We start from the raw sequence: 21,092 nt of genomic DNA, 5'->3' as shown, positions 1-21,092 counted from the left end.
ATAAGAAAAATCTAGTTATTTCCATGCAGTGTCCAGAAAGAGGTGTTGTTCAGCTTGTAGGGCAGCACAACTGCTTCCACCCACCTCCATCATCATCATCATATGAAATTACTTTTTGTCACAACAAAAAATAGTGGCTGGTAAAATATTTGCGTGGCTGGTAAAAAATTTTGTCCACCAGCCACTATGGCTGGTGGACAAAATCTTTAATTTCCACCCCTAGTTAGAGAGTGTGATCACTGCTACTCGTGTCTCAAAATATCAGGGACTGCATGCGAGCATCTGGAGAAGAAATCCCCTCTTCTTCTGCAGCAAGGTCATTCTTATACGTGCACAGTGTAGCTTATTCTCATTTTGACAAAATGCATGACCATCTTTGGAAAATATGTTTACTTAAAGGCAATACGTGTTGCTCTAACATTAATGCTGTCATAATAGTTGTGTGAATTACTTTAATCAAGGGCACTAGTTCATCACATCAGCTTTTAAAGAATGTCACCTGGTGGAATAGTGCAGTTTGAGGAATTGAAGGTCAAGGGAGTTTAATGTAGACTTTCTTTATTCACTTAAATCTCTCTCTGGATTACAATAATTGCTCGATGGTAATTATTGAAATTAGTATGTTTCAAATACCATCCATATATTCTTTAATCACATCATTACCTGCAATTGTGTAAGTTTTAAGTTTTTAAAGTTACACATTTAGAACCATTCCAGTGTACCTTGTTTCCCAGGTTGACGTTGGCCTGTTTGGAGATGAGCAGAGCCACCATGTCCGGCCTTCCTTCCTGTGAAGCCAGATGTAGAGGCGTGATACCTTGCAGGGACTCTGCATTCGGCAGTGCCCCATTCTGAAGCAGACAACTGGCCACCTCCATCTGGTTCTGCTTGGCCGCTATGTGTAGTGGTGTGTAACCGTTCTGTTTAAAAGAAACAAAGACGTACAGATACAAACCGGCATGGGCATTTCTCTCCTTATCAATACCAATGTACAGCTTCAAGGAAAGGCTTTAACATTTTGATGAACAGCATTAGCCCATGCAAAGTCAGCTTTAAAAGCTACTGTATTTATCAGCGATGGGTTGTGTTGGCCTGCCTGTGTGAGTACACACACACATATGTGGGCATCTTACTCGGGCAGTGCTGTGTGCAGATCCTCCCTTGCTGACCAGGAGTTTAACAACATCCAAGTTGTTGTGATGGACGGCCACATGAAGGGGTGTCAGACCATTCTGTTAACCACACACACACACACGCACACACACGTACATACATATACACATGTGAACAGATATAAAGTCATAGACAAGCATACATAAAAAACACACAGAAGCATGTATGTATGTGCCACGTACTATGGTAACCAGCTGAAAAAACCCCGCAAAAAACAATAAAGAAAAACTTTTAAATGCACTTCACAGACTTGTACAGAGTCACTCACTTTCCCTGCTGCATTTGGGTTGGCGCCTCTTTCCAGAAGAAGCTCTGCCACATCCACCTTTCCATACTTAGAGGCTACATGGAGGGGGGTAAAACCTTTCTGCTCCAAAAAAAGAAACAAACAGAAGTTTAAAAAGAAATGTACAATACACATACAGTATGTGCTCATTTTAAGGAGGAGGAAACAAACAAACAAACAAACAAACAAATATATAAAAATGGCAGAAATGGAAGCACACTCTACCTTTGTCATCTTGACTTGCTGTGCTCCGGCATCCAACAATATTCGAATGGTGTGGACATGCCCCTCCCGTGCAGAGATGTGTAAGGGTGTGTGCCCTGCAGTCGTAGCTGAGTCCGGGCTAGCCTTGTGCTCCAGGAGCAGTTTGACAAGCTCCTTGTGGCCCATACGAGCTGCACAGTGCAGGGGTGTTTGATCATCCTGGGGGGCAGAAAACGGGGGGAGAGGGTGAAAAAAAGATTTAGATAGGACACAAGATATTATTAAGCAATCATAAAAAAAACTGCTACTTATGTGTTTATTATGAACTTAATGTGCTTGAAAGTGCAAACACTGCTTTGCTTGATGAATGTGATCAGACTTCCCAGACTGTACCTTCGCCTTTGCATCCACTTGTGCTGCATTTTGCAGCAGGAACTGAGCGACTTCACAGTGTCCTGCTCTGGAGGCCATATGGAGGGGGGTCTCCACTTTCTAACACAGATACATAAAGGGAAAACCTTAATCAAATCTCACAGATGTACTAAACTATGTGACTAAGATGTTTCACTGATGAATCAATAACTATATACTGTACTTCTGATCCATGGCAGATTTGATTTGTGTACAAATTTATTTGCTACGTGAGAATATGTCAGCTCATTTAGAAAATAGCATGTTTGTAATTTTAATCTTTAATATTTATATTTTTTTTAATTTTAGTTATACATAAACTATTTTGTTAAGAAACTATGTTTCCGATAAGTTCAAATAAATATGCTAAGATTAAGGCAAATCTGACATTGTATCAGTTTTAAAGTACATATCGGGGGAACTTTTCCTAAGAACCAAAGACTCCCCCTAAACTGTTAAAGTCTAATTGTTTTTGTTTTATAGGTTTGTTCTGTTTGGATTGATCTATTTTGTTTTGATTATAAAATTGTACTCATATAATTAATTATATCATAATCATATAATTATAACCCTGCTTCCTGTTTTATTTTATAGAGTTTGTTTTGTTTCCCTGCCACCTGGTCTTGATTAGTAGCACACCTGCTCTTCAAATTTTGATTACCTCTCTGTAAATGCCTGTCTTGGCTTCACTGCCTATTTTCACATCACATGTGTACCTCAGTCTTGTTTGTGTCTTTGTTTTCTTTTGTTTGTTTAAATCCAGAATCTGCTTCCTGCCAGCCTAGGCTTGGGTTCTTCCTGGTATGTGAATACTAGTAGAATAGAAAAGTGGTTCTCACCACATTGGAAGCATTAGGTGAAGCCCCTCTTTGGAGCAGGTTCTTCACTATGTTCAGATGGCCCATAAATGCTGCTACATGAAGAGGAGTGAGTCCAGACTGCACACAAGAAACATCATCAAAAAAATGAAATGAAATCATTTCATGCAAATCCAAACAAATGAGTGGGTTACATAATTAATCGTTATTTAGGCAGGAAAATGATAAAAATATTGATGTTGTGTTTTATGTTATAAACCTGCAAACATTAAGATAGATGATCCTGACATCTGATAGAGGATGTGCCAGTTGTTTAAGCTTTTCTTGTTATTTCAAGGGCACACAGTACAACAAAGAGGGTCCCAAATAAACACAGTTTTTATTCCGGGCTAAAAAACCACAAAAGTGAATTTGTTTTGTTTCCTCCATTGTCATATTGCCTCACCTCTGTGACAGCTTCTAGGGATGCTGAGTGCTTTAGCAGCAGGTCCATGGACCGCATGTGGTTCTTCTTACATGCAATATGAAGAGGTGTGAAGCCGTTCTGGGGGCACAAGAGAAAAGAGTTCACTGCTAGCTTTGAAGCTTTGGGATGTTCTGTCATTTGCATGGACTTTTCAGATTACACAATATGATATTTAGGAAAAAAAAATAAAAACATGAAGTCACCAGAGCCCGAGCGTTGGCTTTGGCCCCCTTGTCCAGTAAAACTTTGGCCATGCGATGGTGACCGCAGTGGGCTGCTACATGAAGCGGGGTTAGGTGGTCCAGGGTGATATCATCTATCTCAGCATTGTATTGCAGTAGCTGCCGGACACAGTCCATGTGATCCCCCTGAGCTGCCATGTGAATTGGGGACAGACCGTTCTGTTGGAGAATAAAACCAAAAAAAAAGAAAAAAATTGGAGTAAATACAAGTGGGAATAGACAAATAGAGGAAGGTGGAGAACAGATGGAGAAATCTCTGTATTTCCAAAACAAGCCTTATGATGCTAAATGTAGCACACATAATGATTCAGACTGCTAAAATGACTCAGACCAGGAACATCTGCTAAATAAAAAAAACATTTATAGCTGTTTGGAACCAAGAGGTAATTAACTGATCAATGAGCCGTGTTCATTTTAGCACGGTTGGATGAACAGATTCAGATTTGTTGTAAGCTTGTCATTTATCATCATTCCTTGACTGAAACCCGTCATCAGTTTCACATAATTCACAATGTAATTATTTGGTTATTTCACACAGAAGGAGGTTTAGGGTCAAGATTTGTGTCTAACAAGAAAACCTTTGGCAAAAAGTTACCTTAGTTTTAGCCTGGATGGGAGCACCATGTTCCAGTAGGATCTCGATAATGCGAACATGACCATTCCTGGCTGCACAGTGAAGAGGAGTCAGTTCGTCCTGCAAGCAGATAAATGATGGCAAGGAGAAACTGGTGAGATAAGAACATGAAAACACTTACTTGGATGTAAAAAACATGCATAAGCAAGGAAATACTACTTTTGTTTCGCAAAAAGACGTAACATCATGCAAGGCAGTAGAGAAAACAAATCGGAATGGAAAGGCACTAAAAAGTATACTCTACTTTAGTCTTGGCATCAATTTGTGCTCCTCTGTCCAGCAGTAATCTGACCATCATCACATTACCCCTCCTGGATGCTATATGAAGGGGTGTGATTCCATTCTAGAGAGCAAAAGTACAGGAAAAACAGAATAATAAAAGCTCTATAAAAGCATAAAGATGAAAAGTGTAGTTTGCAAATATCTTGTTACATATTTAGCACATACAGGCTGAGACTCACTGACCTTGGGGGTGAAGTTTACATTGGCTCCTCTGTTCAGCAGCAGCTGGGCTACACTCATATTTTCATAGTGAGCTGCAATATGGAGAGGTGTGAAACCGGTCTGCGGAGGAAAGGACACGAGAGGAATGAGCAAGGTGAGACGAGAAAGCAAAGCATTTCATAATCTACTGGTTTTATACAAATTATGGTACCACTTTGCAATAAGGGTGCCTATATAAATGATTTAATAATGCTTTGTAAATGGGGTATTTGGGAGTTTCAAAACACTGTACAAAATGCTTCATACATTGAAGCACGTTCATTATTTGGCAAAATCAAGAGCTATACTTTAATTCATTCAGGTAAATGTAATTTGCTGCTAGTTGCTCAGCTTCCTTTTAAAAAATTAACTAACTTTGTTTGTCAAAACAAATTGTATTTGCAAATGACTGTGGTGCTTACAGTTAAGTTACTGACAAATGTGTATTTAAAAAGCTAAATTATGAAGAATACAGGCAAACCATGAGAATGGAGGACGCATAAATGTTGGCTTACGTTTTGGAAAGACAGTTAGTATTACCATTTTTATCTAATGCACTGTAACTGCCTATTGGTTTATTAAATCTTTAGAGCTTAATTAGTAACTGCATTATTAACTATTTATAAGCGTCTTCTTATTGCAAAGTGGTACCCATTCACAGGCAACATTTATTTAATTTGTTCAGAGCACTTCCGTTTTTTAAGGTACATGCAGCATAGCTTTGCTAAGTAAATAGTTACAGTAGTAAACGTGGTCTTAATGAGCATCTACCTTGCTGAGTACATCAGGGTTGGGATCGTTCTGCAGGAGGACTGCGGCGGTGCGCGTGTCATCATTTCGGGCAGCAATGTGCAGAGCAGGGAGGCGGACTTTGCCTTTGGTGCCGTAGTTGATGAGTAGGGCTACAACGTTTTCGTGGCCCTGCTGGAGGGCCACTGCAAGGGGCGTGAAGCCATCCTGTGGGATGAGACGAAGAGAAGAGAAGATGGAGTGGGGATTAATAAAGAGAATCAAGGGTTCAAACTGTTCAACACTGTTTATTATTACGCACAAAAATGTAAAAATGGTATGTTGGTTAATGATTCAACTATATGCCCCCCAAAAGAAGGAAGCCCTATAAGGAGCTTTTTGCTTCTCTTGCTTTTAGATGAATAGCTGAGTTTCATTTATACTAGGTTAATACTATTCAAAACAAAGAGAGTGCTCGTGAGGCTGAAATAAAGAATTAAAAGAGAGAAAGCAAGAATTGGATTACAATAGTACAAAATAAGAACAACTAACAGAATGGAGATGAGGAAGGGTAAGTGAAGAGCACAGTGTTCCCAAGTGTTAATATATTCTTTGAATGTATGCAGTGGAGGTTGTAATATCCTTCTCTCTGGTTCTCTCATGATACCAGAGAAGCATTCATTTTATGAGAAAAACAAATATAATATCCTCTTAACATATTAGGATACTCGTTAAGCAGAAATACAATTTTAGGATTTTATTTGTGAGATAACCTAAAAAAAGGAAACACAAACACCCACAAATGGATGAAGTCATTTTTTCACAATTCTTATTTGCAACATGACATTTTTTCTTGCATTTAGAAAACAAAATAAGATTTTCTGACTCGACAAAACAAGAAACTATTTAAGTAGATTAATTATTTACCACATATAACTCATTATAGTGGAACTGAATTCAGTGGATCCCATTGGTTATCTGGGCCACACTTTCTGAGTGTCACTTCATTTCACTAAACTATTGTAAAAGACCAACTTTCAACCAACAACAATCCTGAAATTTAGGGAGACAAAATTCATGATTAGGGACCCAGCTTTAAAACACACATACCTCAGTTGGGAGACTTTGGTTTGCACCATTCTCAAGCAGAAACTTCACCACTTCTAAATGGTTTTCTTGCGCTGCCATGTAGAGCGGACTGAATCCTTTCTGTTAGGATATGTGCATACATGCATGGAAAACATAGATTTGAATATATTCAAGGCTCTGGAAATGTTTACAGCACATTCAATGTTTTGATTAGTATCTGTCATGCAAATCCGTTAAGGAGAAACTTTACTCAACAGTTGCCAGATACAGAGATTGTAAATTTATAGAACAGTTGTAACTTTCAACAACCATTACAAATATGTAAATGCACTTAGCTCACCTGCACATTTAATTTGATTAGCTTAAGGGAGACTTACATGTGACTGGGCATTAACATTGGCACCATAGTGGACAAGCTCAGCTACTACTTTCTCCTGTCCTGCCAGCGCTGCAATATGGAGAGCAGTGTTCCCTTTCTAGTGGTCACAAAAATAGAGAAACAGAAGGTGAGAAAATGAAATTAAAGTGAATGAGAGGACAATTATGGCAACCTGCTGGCCTAGATCTCTACACTTACAGCTGAGCACTGAAATACATCCTGATAACAACTGAAAAAAGTGGCCCACTTTATGGATTTAATTTTTGGATTTAATTTCACTAAGATCTAAGCAAATACTAACATACACGTAGACTAAAAATATGACAATGATATAAGCAACCTCAGTGTATTTACTGACATAAAAAACAGCCAATAAGGCTTTACAGAAACATCACAAATGCAATTTTTAAGGCAGTGAACAAGCATTTTAGTACAGAACATTTGCTAATTCCCTGAACTTGTTTTTCAAACTCTCACAGATTTTGGAAGGAAAGATCACATGACTGACACTCAGCAAATTCCCTGCTTTGTGTTTTTTAATCTGACACTAAAAACACATAATAACAGGTCATTCACGAGACAGACTGTCTGGTTCTGGTGGTGTTGGTCAGTGACCCAAAGATAAAACTGTAGTTTGGAACAGAACTTTTTGCTCTCAGACTCCAAGTTTACTTGTGGTTCCTAGAGTTTCTGAAAGTAGAAAGTCAGACAGAGCTTCTCTGTGGTGGAACCAGTTTCCAGTTTCTGTCCGTGAGGCTGAAACTCTGTCTACTTTTAAGACTAGGCTTAAGACTTTCCTTTATGATAAAGTCTATAGTTAGGACTGACCTGGGTTTCCTGAGCTATCCTTTAGTAATGTTGCCATAAACTTAGATTGCTTTAGGACATACAGACCACATTTCCTCACCAGGTTGTTTTAATAATGCCCTGGGATAAATTTGTTGTGAATTGGTGAAAAATAAACAAACTAAATTGATAATTCTATAGTTTGTCTAAACACTCATATAGAGGTGGTTACCTTGGTGGTCGCTTCCAGCTCAATTCCAGCGTGCAGCAGCTCCAGGACCATTTTGACATGACCTTCTTTAGAGGCCAGGTGTAACCCGTTGAGACCGTTCTTAAGAGAAAGTAAATAAAGTCATATTAGAAGCACAACAAAATACTGTTACAAACTATTGTCAATAGCCTAAAAAAATCTATTAACAAGCTTTAAACCTTTGTCCTTTATTTTTTTTCCATTGCTTGTCTTATCCAAAGTACTAAAAGCCTTAAATGAGGTTTGAGAATAACAAAAAAAAAAGTGTGATTTAAGCTGTAGTCAGAAGTGTGAAACATGTTTGCTAATAACTCATTTAAAAGCATCAAGTCCACTGAAGGGCAAATAAAACATGCACAAAATACGAAGAGACCCCAGCTCTGATGAATCTAAATCTGGTGAATAAAAGAAGAAAATAAAAAAGAAATAGAAGAACTGGTGAAAGTTGTCTGTCTTTGTATGTGGCAACACATGAAATTACTGAGCCGCAACCAGCCCGTTGTATTCAATCTGGCCACTAGGAGATGCAGTGATCCACTTTGTTTCTCTTCATACTGCAGTGTCACTCATTTCAAGAGGGTAGTCTCTCTCTGTGCAAGAAACACACTTTGCTTCAAAGACAGTTCAACAGTCTCTTATCCCTCTTTGCGCCAAAGAAATCTGACGTCAAATGTGAGGCCATCAGCTTGACAGATGTAGCCTGGTCCTTACTGAGACGAGGATCCCAAACACAGCAGTAAATCTACCACAGAATGGCTGGAGAAAAAGAAAAATACAATCAAGGTGCTACAAAGCCCCAATCAAAGTCCAGACTGCAACCTGACTGAAATGCTGTGGAAGGAGCTTTAGAGATGCGTGCAGAAACAAATGGCCACAAACCTCTTTATGTTGATCTAATTTTGCAAAAGGAAAGTGGATGAAACTATTTCCACAACAATGTGAAAATATAATTATACAACAAACAAAAAAACTCAATTACTTAAAGTAGTTCTGATGAATGTGGTTCAGAGCACTTGAATTATGGGATGCATTTAGTTTTATGCTCACTGTTTCTGAATTTAGGTATAGTTTGTTAGTTAAAAAGTTAGAAACTATGTAAAAATTCACGTCAAGGTTTTTTTAACTGTGTTTAAATTTAATTCATTTTAAGACTGGAGTAGGTTTTTTCCTAAACATATCCAAATATAAACACCTTAGAGGTGAAATCAGGTGTACTTACTGATTAGCACGATTAGATGATTATCAAGACCTCAACAAATAGCTTCATTAATGAATTAAATGTGCACTTAAGAATGCATGACCCCAAAGACAACAAGCCTACAGGTTTGTGGCTACAGCAAGGCAACATGCCTTTGGTGCATAATCACATACATCCCGTATTTAACTGCAAAAGTATCAGTTATTAGGGTAAACAAGTAAAGAAAAGATAAAAATACAAGAAAACCCTTAGAGTTTAGGTAAAAATAATTAGCAAATAATAGTAAATGTGCCAGCTGATCCTAATATTTGTAACTATTTAGCTGATTTCAGCGTTAGTAAATGAAGAAAGTACAAAAAGCACAATTCCTGCTGCCGCAACTTGTGCTCATAGCCAGAGCATTAAAATCTACAGCTGTGTGAAAGTTTGTGGGATTTCTGATCTGCATGAAGTGTCCTTTGGGATTGTTCCCTCTAACCCTCTGAGTGTAAAAATATTAGATGCCCTCAGCAAACACAGCTAACGTCATTCTGGATGGCTAGCTTCTGAGTGAACGACAAGGTCATCAAAACCTGACCAGCGGGGAGGTGGGGGCAAAGTTACAGGACCAAGTTAGTTTTTATTCACTAGCAAATTAGATTCACTTTCTGTTTGGGATGCACTAAAACCCACACTCCAATCCAAAAAGATAAATGCCAGAAACATTTAATTTTTATAAAATCTTTTTAAGTAAGCATTGATGCATCATAATTTTATCAGTGGTTTTTAAAATCCCTCTACAATGTGACGTGAGTCTGCTTGTTCTGATGTGAATTTATTAGAAATAATCATCTGGAAACCAGACTGAGTAATCAGAAAAGAAGAGCATTGGTGCTAAAAATGTTTTGAGGATCCAAACACAGAAGTAGAAAGCAAAGCAGACAGATGACAAACAAAAAATCAAGAATGCTGCAAAGAAAGAGATCAAAAATAAATAAATAAATGAAAAACATGAGTCAAAACATAGCTAAAAGTAAAGACCAGAGGTTAGCAGACACGAGGCAGACCAACAGATCATACAAGATATTTGTTTTAAATTAAGAGATTTCCAGGCACTAGGTGTATGCATTCCTCTAAGAAATGCTAGTTTCATTTCTTCTGATTTCAAAAGCAGAAAAAAACACATACTACTGTTTTAAGGATTTTAGCTTTTACCAACTGTTTAGTGCAATTTAGCTTTGAGCTACTGTTTTGCAGAAATTGCATTTTCTCAATTTAAAAACTACAAAAAAACAGCATGTATGTTATAGTAATTTAAAAAGCAAAGTTCTTATAGTTCTCTGTTCATTCCAACAAGAAAAATATAATTAACAATTGCTGAAAAAAGTTTATATTTCCAAAAATATAAATATAAAAACAAACAAACAAAAATCTTGGCCACGACCTGAACACCCTGAATGTTTTTCACACCTGAATGATTAAAATAGCTAAAAGTAGGCTGAAGTAGTTATAGCCCCCCCAAAAAACATATGGCATAAACTATAAACGGACAACTATAGTGTGAATGATGACTCAGCAACATTACATGGTGATTCATTGCTAAAAGTTGCAGTTTAAGCTACTACGTTTGTTTCTAACCTCTAAAAAAGATCATTTGAATAAGATGATTTGTTGTGATGTTTCTTGAAATCTTTGGGTGGCATCATTTTACTCCCTCTAACACACACAAACAAATTTGCGCATCAGTGTATTTAGTGATCTGACAGAAGCCATCTTACTTGATTAGCCGTGTTGATGTCAATCCCATTCTTAATGTGATCCAGAGCCTTGTCCAGGTTCCCCGAACGAGCTGCACGCAGGAAGCTTGTAGCTGTATCGGCCTGCAAGACAGCAAAAAAGTGCACACGTTGGTTGAAATGTGTTTGTTCAAATAGAACATTTTCCAGGAACATAAATGAACTTGAAATCTGGACAAATTTATTGCACAAACACACAGGCCTTCTCAATTATTTCTGAGCATCTTGACATCAGGAAAAGACCCAGTCATACTACAAAGCCTTTATATTGATGTCTTACTTGAAGGGAAAATAGAGGGCATAGAAAAAGAAAAAAGCAGTAGTACAGTCATTGCTTCTCTTTGTAAGAAGCATAAAATGTCAGACTCTTTACAGCCTAGTTTTGCCCACGCTTCCAGTTTGGCAGGTTTTCAGAGTGTGCTCTGCCACCAGCTCTGCTTCCTGCTTGTATTTCTGATCTGAGTCAGGAAAACTCCTGTGGTTTATGTCTCGGGTTGTGTCCGTGTTTGTATGCCCACATCTCTGTTCATTCATTGTCCAGAAGAGTAATACAACCGACCCGAGAAATGAGATATTTCCAATGCCCTGAAGTGCAGATAACACGTGCCATACAGTACTCTTGACCCCGTCTCTGCCCCTGTCACCGACAAAATCATAATTCTGTTGGAGCTTTTATTCCCAAGTGCTTCAATTAAACTGAAATGCTGAAAGATACGCCTGTCCTTTTCAAATGACAAGACACTTTTTTTTTCCTTTTGCTCGCATCTTTTATTCATCAACACATCAGGAAGCAATTTTGTCTTTCTGTAAACTCTTATAGACTGTAAGTAACAAACAAATTAGATTTTTCCCCCCTTATCGACGTACTCCCTACCTCTTACAACAATTTATTTCAAGTTCAGTCAGAAATTAAAGGCTAAGAATTCCTTGAAGGAATGCATATCATCCGCCATCTTTCATATCAGAGTTATAAATGTAAACCATCTTAGAATGAGGCTGTTTGGGTTGAACCTTGTAAATGACATCATGTGATATTGTGAGATCTTGTGAGATCTGTTTGTGCTCAAAGTACAATATATTACCAAACGTATTTTGCTCATCTCCCTTCATATGCATATGAACTTAAGTGGCATCCCTTTCTTAATCCATAGTGTTTAATAAGATGTGGGCCCACCCTTTGCAGCTATAACACCTTCGGCTCTTCTGGGAAGGCTTTATAGGAATTTTTGACCATAATTCAAGAAGCACATTTGTGAGGTCAGACCCTGATGTTGGATGAGAAGGCCTGGCTCACAGTCTCTGCTCTGATTTATCCCAAAGGTGTTCTATCAGGTTGAGGTCAGGACTCTGTACAGGCCAGTCAAACTTGCTCATCCATGTCTTGATGGACCTTGATGGACCCTCCAGAGAACCTGTCTCCACTGCTATAGAGTCCAGTGGCATAGCGCTTTACACCACTGCATCTGACACTCTGCACTGCACTTGGTGATGGAAAGCTTAGATACAGCTGCTTGGCCATGGAAACCCATTTCATGAAGCTCTCTGAAGGCCAGATAAAGTTTGGAGGTCTGTAGCTGTTTGTTGCCAAAATATCTCATGAACCCCCAAACAAATTTTAGTGAAACTTACAGTAAACTGGATGTACATTTACATCCATCTCCCCTTTGGAGTTGATCTAATTCAAGATGTCTGCCACAGATATCTTACCATACCCAACACAAAAATGGCTATAATGCAGTAAATTTTACAAATATTAAGCTAAAATCTGGTGTGGTAACAGCTTAGAGTCGGAGCGCTATCACATCTTGTGAGATCTCACATTATTGCATAAGATCACACAAAACATTTACAAGCATCAATTAAAACAGCTATAACTCTGTCTTAATATCATTAGATGATCTTAGTTTAAAACTCTGGCACAAAAGGTGGCGTAAGATATGCATTCCTTCAAGAAATGTTCGTCATTGGGGGTTGGTCTGTGTTGTGACGTGACCAGATTTAGTAAAAAACATACACCACCCTCCAGTAGTTTCTATGAAAGCGGGGGTTTGTGTTCATGTTGCTCACAGACAAGAATCAATTTCCCTTCCTTTTGTGCTACATCGCTCTCTCTCTCCATTTTTCTCCGCTTCCTCCATCTAATCTTTCACTGCTCTTTCTGCTCTTTAACTTTATTTGCTATTAGGCTGTCAGTTGCAGCGAGTAATTAAATTAGCACATCCCATCCCCTTGCACCTCTCAGTACAGCATAAAATCTCACCATCGCTTGCTTTTCCTGTAACCAAATCAGATTTTCCTTTGACTGATGCTCTTGCTTACACGCCATTTCGTGTTTTCCCACTTTTTTGTCTCTTTTTGTTTAAATTGTTAGGCTTTTTGTATGTTTTTCAAAATTTATTTTTTTGTTTAATATGCTGCACAAGTCAAAGTTTAAGTAATATATCAAAGGCACAGTAATATTGCCTCAGGTAAAAACAGTAATTAAAGGTTTTATAGGTGTACTGCAGCATATAGGATGACTGGTTATCAAGGTAAATCACAGTCAGTGGATCAGTTTGTTCTGCAGCATTACATGTTAAACATGTAGAAACATGTTTATTTCATTTGTACCCCATGAACTACACATTTTAAGTTTGGTTCATAGAGTACTTTGAATTTTGAGAAGCCTTACCGTTTTGGAAAGCTTAGAAAGAGTGAAAGAAAAGTAGGTTTTAGCTTTAAAAATGAAGCCATTAGAAAAAAATATGATGAAAACATCCTTTAAAACATGTATATGTTTAAAGTTGTACTAATACATACAGTTCAAACTTGTATAAACTAAATCAACCAACTAACAACAAGCCCTCTAAGGTCCATTCTGTAACCAGTAGAGGAATGAATTATAAATATAAACCCTCCACCTAATCATACCCTCCTAAAATGTTGGAGAAAGTACAATTACCCACTCTGGTACTAATGTTTGCTTTAATCTTTTAAGGAATTTGGGGTTAGAACAACATCTGCACATAGACATCTTGGCTAAAACTGACCTAAATGTGGTCTAAAAGTGAATGTTTAGGAGAAGTCTAAAACTTGATTTAGACATTGAAAAACATGTACATTTATTCAAGAGTGGCAAGAATAAATATGTACTGCCGCATGTTGGATCAAACTCGAGATCAGTCGGGCACTACTGTATGCTAACCAGCCACACAGACACAGACAACCCAACAAAACATAACATTTTATTTATAAAAGCCTTCAGAAAGAACAAGGCCAACCAAAGTGCTATACAATAAAATAAACAAGCACAGGACTAAGGATAGAAAAACGTACATAAACTTACAAGACAGTAAACAATATGAAACAACTAAAACAGATCAATAAAAGTGCAATAAGGTCCTAGTCAACCTGTCAAATGATGAAGTAGAGGTCATAGTCACACTGGCACAAACACAGTTTAATACCATGAACAGTCTGCATGACAGCATAAATCAGAAGCCATTCATGACTAACTGTTGACATTTCTTTTTTGCAAATACAAATGAATAAACAGAACAAACTAGACAATTCAATATTCGATCAGAGGTTACTCAAGTGTCTGTTACTACAGACATTGTATATACAGTATAAAGCAATCTAGCCTCTTACCACTATACAAACTTTCTACATTTTAATCTTAGCAAGAAAATGCATATATATATATATATAAATCCAAGAAAAGAGAGCTTTTTATATTTCAAATAAATTATGCAAAATTCTATTGTGAACAACATAAAAGCAAAAGTTCTCAGAGTCCACAGACTCATGGAGAAGTCAGAGCTGAAACGCACGAGAGCTAAACAACTTAAAGCAGCCAACACAAAAGCAGAAGATTAGATCATCCAAGCAGAAAAAAAAATGTGTGTTTGTCATCAATTTATATCAGACAGCAACAAATGCAATCCCTGAAATCATTGCCAAACAGACAAACAACAAATCAGAACAATCCCAATGAAGCCTAATTTTAAAGTTCTAAATAAGCAACGAATGATCTAAACACAAACAACAAATGGTTTAACAGCGATGGATTTAATTAAGTCCAGACCCACACTGCCAAGAATCTTTTTATAATTTGCTTGTCAGCTCTTATACTTGATGATGATTTTCCACCTTGTTTTTGTTGCACACTGCATTTATGTTCATCAGCTGACTGATTGCAACTCAGTTGTTCCACCATGTCTAATATTTCATCTGTCTGTTAGGCTAACCCAGAAACACGCAGCTTCAAAATATTCTACAAAAGTTGCATTTAAAGACCTTTTTACAACAGAAATGTGCACTCAGTGAACATGGGTAAAAAATTAAATATTAAACAAAAGGATTTAAAACATAGCTAAAAAAAAACTAAATCTGGTTTAATGAATTTCTTTATTTTTACAAGAAGCAGATTGCATTTTTTTTAACTTAACCTACAAGCTATCGTAATTTTTTTTTTTTTGATTCCTTTAGGATCTTATTTTTTAGTCTTTTATTTGTTACCAGTGTTTGCCACACACACACCTATTGTTTATCTGCTCATTAAGGAACCTGTTGTCACTCATCAATCATCTATTCCAGCATACAGGAGCTCCTTTTACTGGTCGGCATCTGGCCATGACTCTAGGAATATAAAGCTTCAGTCTGAGCATCACAAACTCAATTTTCTTGAAGTATCTAATGATTTTCCAAACTGTGGCTCTCTGACAGAAGTCACTGTCAGAATACTGGATATATGTATTTATTCTAGTGACAGCTTCTGTCACTTCTGACTGTGAAATGAGTTATTCTGTCACTTCATGAACAGACGTCTGAACGGGTCAACATGGATCTCATCTCGTTTATACCCCAGCTTGGAAGGTCTTCTGTTGCCAAAAGGCATTTTTGCCTGTGTGCGTTTGTTACTGCCTGTTAGCAAAATATTCAATGAACCACTGGGTGGATTTTAATGAAACTCTCAGAACGCAATTACCGAAGACACATCTACAGCTAATTAACTTAATTAATTAATTCAAGATGGCTGCCACAACTAATCAGCCTTAGTCAACCCAAAAATGAGCATAACTGAAGCAATTTTATAGATACTGAGCTAAATTTTGTCTTGAGGTATCACACCTATTGACCACTGGCGATAAGCAACACCTCCCCATGACCCTAAAGAGAATTGAGAATTTAGTAAATAAACTGGAGAAATATAATAATAATAATAATAAATAATAATCAAATATGTGTCTTACTTATTTTTTGAGTGTAAAAACGACTAAATTCCAGAAAGTTTGCACATGTTAAAGTCAAAGCAATGATGTTCAAACCAAAGCAAATACTCTGGGTCTTTTATTTAAATCTTGTGGTCAGCAGTTGATTGCTTTCATGGATGGAAGAATAGTGGCTCATTGTCGCTGAGAGCATAAACAAGAAAATCATTCACTTTATAATAAAAATACAAATGGAGACAAATTACCATCGCACTCTCTCTCACACACACACAAACACACAACTAAAAATAGCTGCATCAACATTACAGTATGTTAGTGTTGGCACCAACAGGGAGGGAGATAGATCACAGTAATGAACCCTCGTGGGTTTAAACAAAGACCCTCTTCTACTACAGAAGACAGATCCCTGAGAAAACACACACACACATTCAGAGATACACGAACAGTGTAGGCAGACACATACACAGATTTACACAAAGCTTTAGTACACATGATTTTCAGGTTCTGACAGCAAGACAAAACAGAAGTTCAAGCCGTGCAGACCCCATGCTGTCACAGAAAGCCAAAAGCTGATTTTACATGAACATACATCTCTGAGTTTAAATAAATGTGTCATCACCACTCAGGTTACATGCTATGTTGGTTTTGACCAGTGCTTTGGTGCTAGAAATTGATTTCCCAATAAATCACCAAAAATGTGGAGAGCTAAAAGCAAGGGTATGAAAAGAAACAAACAGGAGTCAGAGTCAGACTTTAACATTTAACATGTAAAAAACACTGAAATGCAAAGCTTTGAATTGCATTTTATTTTCTTTTATTTATGTTGAGCAGTTTATGTTTAGCTGCAGATTCTACACAGGTAAATAATGATTTTTACTTTAAGATCAGAATAACAGAAAATGGGTCCGCTTCAATACTACAGTCTGGTAAGAGAACAGTGCATGGCACCAGTGCATCCAACCGGCTGGATATTACAGTAAAAGCAGCATAAACAAACATATACTTTACTGAGTACCATTAAATCACTGTTAAAGAGACAGATCCTGGACAAAAGTCTGCAGAGCTTCTGTTAAGCACAGCGCAGAAAGCACAGGAAACAACACCAATCTGATGTGGAGACATTTAATGGTGATTATACATTAATGCTAATGCAGCTAGCACAAGCAAGAACAGCGACAAAAATAGAATAAGCAAAGATGCTGGAGAGTTTTCCCAACCCCTGGTGAGCAACATCTAAACAAGGTCAAACAGAACAGCAGCATCTATCACTACATTTATTTGTAAGAACCTATGATCTTCCAATGTACTTGACATGATAAAGTAATATTTTTACCAACAAATGTGTATCAGCCTTGTTCATCGAAGTAAAGAAGGGAATCAATTAAAAAAAAAAAAAAGTAGAAGTATTTGTTGCGCTAAACTTATGCAAATATTGGTCCTTGTTGTTTTCAGTAACTGTATTCTTTTCGAAAGTACAATATTAACATTTTAAAGAACTGCATTGAATCTGATCAGATAAGATCAAATTGAATAGTTCTGCCTAAAAATATCCTGCATGTATCCAGAAATGTATGAATCATCTTCTAAAGGTGACTTACATGCCCCCAAGTGATGACGTCCTTTGCCACAGATACAAAGAAAAAGGAACCTCCACACCTGGTGGTGTCACATGTGAAAAAAAATGCAATGTAGAGCACAGGGACATATTTAGAAAAGCAACATAATTTATCACTTAAGCATTACAGGCACTGTTTTTTTTTCTTTCAGTTGCAAGCATTTGCGATCTGTGCTATCTTCCAAGTAAAAAATATGAGCTTGTGAAAATGCTGATCAGCATATTCACATAAAAAAAAATATTTGTTTTAAAACTAGACTTTCTATTGGTGAGTTTTGAATTGTGTCAGTGTTCACACCTGATCTGTTCTTGTTTGAACAGGTTTAACCTGCAGCTTTATTGGCTAATCACTGTCATGTCAAAAACACTGAAGAACAGCTGCAGGGGCTCAGGTCTAAAAGTCGAAGGCTTCACAACAAACCACCTGCTCAGCAACGTCTGTGAAATGAACACGAGAGCTAATATGTGGAGGTGCATTTGATGCATTACAGTTTTTGTAAATTTAGCAATTGTACAGAAAGTTATTCCCAATTTTTTTTTGGTGTTTCATTAGAATCTAATAACTGATATTTGGGACCATGTTGGTGCGAGGCAAGCTTCATTTATGCACAAACAAAAGATATAAAATGAATTGCTGTTTATTTCTCCTTTGTATTGGGTATAGTTAAGCTTTTAAGCAATATCATCAGTATTAAATGTAATATCCTACTGTTTCATCTCAGTCTAAATCAATTTAATAGTAAAAAAAGTTTCTAAACACTTTGGAATGAAAATACTTAGTGCTAAATAGTTTTTTTTAGCAGCTTATTGTCACGCTCCCATAATTCAAGACTTCCTCACAGGAAATATGAGATGGACTGAAGAGCGTGCTTCTGACTGGCAATATGAAGTCACTGCACTAAGAATGAAAAATCAATAGTCTGCAGATCTAGAGTTGACTCAGTCTTTTTGGTGGAGAGATGTGAGGAGCATTTGACAGCATGCCAAATACATGCAGCCGTGTATATTTAAACACTTTAAAACAAATTTGAATGAATAATGCATAATTTAAGGTCCATGCAGAAATTGACATGTACAGTCAAGCATGCAGGACATGTGACTAAAAGACAATGTAACTAAACATTTTAATAATGATTTTTTAAGAATACATGTCTTCTTGTCATGCTGGGCAATGAGCATTATTTATCTCTAAAAGAGAAATAATAATAATAGAAAAATAAATAAAGAAAATTTCATATGTACATCTGTGTAACCTTAACATTTTTTTGTTTAAAAAAAAATGTAGCAAACATGAGGCAGAACAAATATACAGACAGAAATGCATCTGCAAAGACGATAATACTAACACCCGGAGTCATTTGGGTTTAATCTGCTATTATTTTAAAAATAAACACTAAGACTGAATAAAAAAAGAAAAAAAAAGAAAGAAGATTTCATTTTGCAATGCATAAAATTCTTATTATCTCCCTGATATAATAGGACACATCAAAACGAGGATCTTCCTGTTGTCTTCTTTGTGTCTGTGCTAAAACAGAGCTGTTCAAATATTTATAGCTTCTGTCAGGCTGCAGCTTCTACAGCCTTTCAAAACCAAAGCACGCTTTGCTTTAGTGTTGCTTTTTTCCTACATTGATACATCACACACACATACATTTTGAATATTCATATTGGGAGTATGAACAGTTTTTGTGAGATGCACAAAAGTAATCAATAAATGACATTTGGAATGAATGCATACACATTCTGTACGTGAACTCACAGTTATGGCCTAAAACCTAACAAGAACAGAATCATACCCGTGTCATTCAGTGTGCATACTAAAATGCTACAACTAGCACTCATATGGATGTTTGCTGTTATTTGTTGTGTCTGAAAGCTTCGCCATAACAATCACACACAAACATTTTGCAAGGTGACTTCAAACCTGGAGATATGTCAGTTATAAAAATAGAGCCATTAGTGTAAATGGAAAGTAAAGTTATTATTGAAACATTGATTGCTGTTAGAGTGTCTCCTGGTCCTGATTCTCTGGACCAGCATGTTTTAGTTGATTTCCTGCAGCAAACAAACCAGGTTTAAGTTGATGCTCCATTTACAGACTTCTGCAAAACACGATGCCAAGCTGCTTCTCAGCTATCACTACACTAAATTCTTGCTCAATATGTGTAAAACTGCCCATTTTTTGTGTCCTATTGTTGTTGTAACTAAGATTAAAAAGACTAAACACAATGCTGATCCCAAAAAAGAAATTAAAAAAGAAACACCAGTAGTAGTAGTTCTTGTAAGCTAAATAAATTACTTCTGTTCATTTAAACTTTCTAAGTGCACACTCTGTTCATCATATAAAGACACAAACATTTATATAAATACATTTCTTCTGTGTGTTTCTTTTCTGTTGAATCAAAAAAGACAACAGACAGACAGTTTTCCTTTAAGTGGGCTGCATTACAATATAAAGTACTTCACATATTAGAGGCAAAGCCACAGTTTAAAGCTTCCTCGAAGTCCTGAGTTTGCAAGATTGTCTTCAACAATTCCATTTATTTCTTGTCATTTCCCCTTCAGCCTGTTTCACTCCTTTTATAAGCTGTCTGACTTCTCTTGCAGCCTTGTGAAGCCCCCCCCCCCCTTTCAATCTGCCTCCTCTCTCTCTTGTTTCATAATCTTTCAATATTTATAAGTGCTGCAGAAATGCTGTTGGCAAAGCATGCTGGGTAGAGCTGTCTCTCAGAGGCTCTTCCTGATGTCATCACTCCATGCTAAAATGCTGGGCTGTGCATATTGCCACAGTGAACACTCCTGTATCTTATTTTACCACCTGATTTTGAAAAAACTTAGAATGTTGTGTAAAATGTAAATTAAAACAACATTCAATGATTTGCAAACATCACAAACCCATATTTTATTCACAGTGGAACATCATAACCATATCAAATGTTTACTGGGAATTTTGAGTTCTATAGTAGCAACACATTTCAAAAAAGTCGGGATGGGGGCAACAAAAGGCTGTAAAAGTAAGTGTACATAGACAAAACAACTAAAGTAGTATTCTGCAACTAATGTGGTTAATTAGTATCAAGTGAGTGACAGGACAGGGTATAAAAAAAGCATTTTAGAGAGGATGAATCTCTCAAGAATAAAAAAGGTCATTGGGCTGCAAAAACATTCCTGTAAAAATATTTGAACAATTTCACTGTGAAATTATAGATAATGGTAAATCTCACTCTACATTCATTATAGCACCATGGGTTCATAGTAGAAGAGTCCAGGTGCTGAACAGGCCTACCTGCAGCTCAGACCTCTCACCAACTGAAAATATTTGGCACATCATGAAATGAAAA

At 36.9% G+C, this 21,092-nt stretch overlaps 1 protein-coding gene across 7 annotated transcripts in view; it reads right to left on the bottom strand.

Moving 5' to 3' along the window:
- ank1b (ankyrin 1, erythrocytic b) overlaps nucleotides 1–21,092 on the bottom strand; it is a 65,143-nt gene that overhangs the window by 24,773 nt on the left and 19,278 nt on the right. For all 7 annotated transcript variants that reach the window (XM_037979363.1, XM_037979367.1, XM_037979362.1 and 4 more), the window contains exons 2-17: nucleotides 10,906–11,007; nucleotides 7,933–8,031; nucleotides 6,913–7,011; nucleotides 6,557–6,655; nucleotides 5,489–5,674; nucleotides 4,700–4,798; nucleotides 4,479–4,577; nucleotides 4,196–4,294; nucleotides 3,562–3,759; nucleotides 3,338–3,436; nucleotides 2,914–3,012; nucleotides 2,057–2,155; nucleotides 1,685–1,882; nucleotides 1,442–1,540; nucleotides 1,134–1,232; nucleotides 723–920 (exon numbers count right to left, since the gene is read on the bottom strand). In XM_037979363.1, coding sequence (XP_037835291.1) covers nucleotides 723–920; nucleotides 1,134–1,232; nucleotides 1,442–1,540; nucleotides 1,685–1,882; nucleotides 2,057–2,155; nucleotides 2,914–3,012; nucleotides 3,338–3,436; nucleotides 3,562–3,759; nucleotides 4,196–4,294; nucleotides 4,479–4,577; nucleotides 4,700–4,798; nucleotides 5,489–5,674; nucleotides 6,557–6,655; nucleotides 6,913–7,011; nucleotides 7,933–8,031; nucleotides 10,906–11,007 — 1,971 coding nt within the window. The remainder of the gene's footprint in view (nucleotides 1–722; nucleotides 921–1,133; nucleotides 1,233–1,441; nucleotides 1,541–1,684; nucleotides 1,883–2,056; nucleotides 2,156–2,913; nucleotides 3,013–3,337; nucleotides 3,437–3,561; nucleotides 3,760–4,195; nucleotides 4,295–4,478; nucleotides 4,578–4,699; nucleotides 4,799–5,488; nucleotides 5,675–6,556; nucleotides 6,656–6,912; nucleotides 7,012–7,932; nucleotides 8,032–10,905; nucleotides 11,008–21,092) is intronic.

Source organism: Kryptolebias marmoratus, linkage group LG14 (assembly GCF_001649575.2).
Source record: "Kryptolebias marmoratus isolate JLee-2015 linkage group LG14, ASM164957v2, whole genome shotgun sequence".
Classification (NCBI taxonomy): domain Eukaryota; kingdom Metazoa; phylum Chordata; class Actinopteri; order Cyprinodontiformes; family Rivulidae; genus Kryptolebias; species Kryptolebias marmoratus.
The sequence above is the reverse complement of the archived record's forward strand: the minus strand, read 5'-3'. Positions and strand labels throughout refer to the sequence as shown.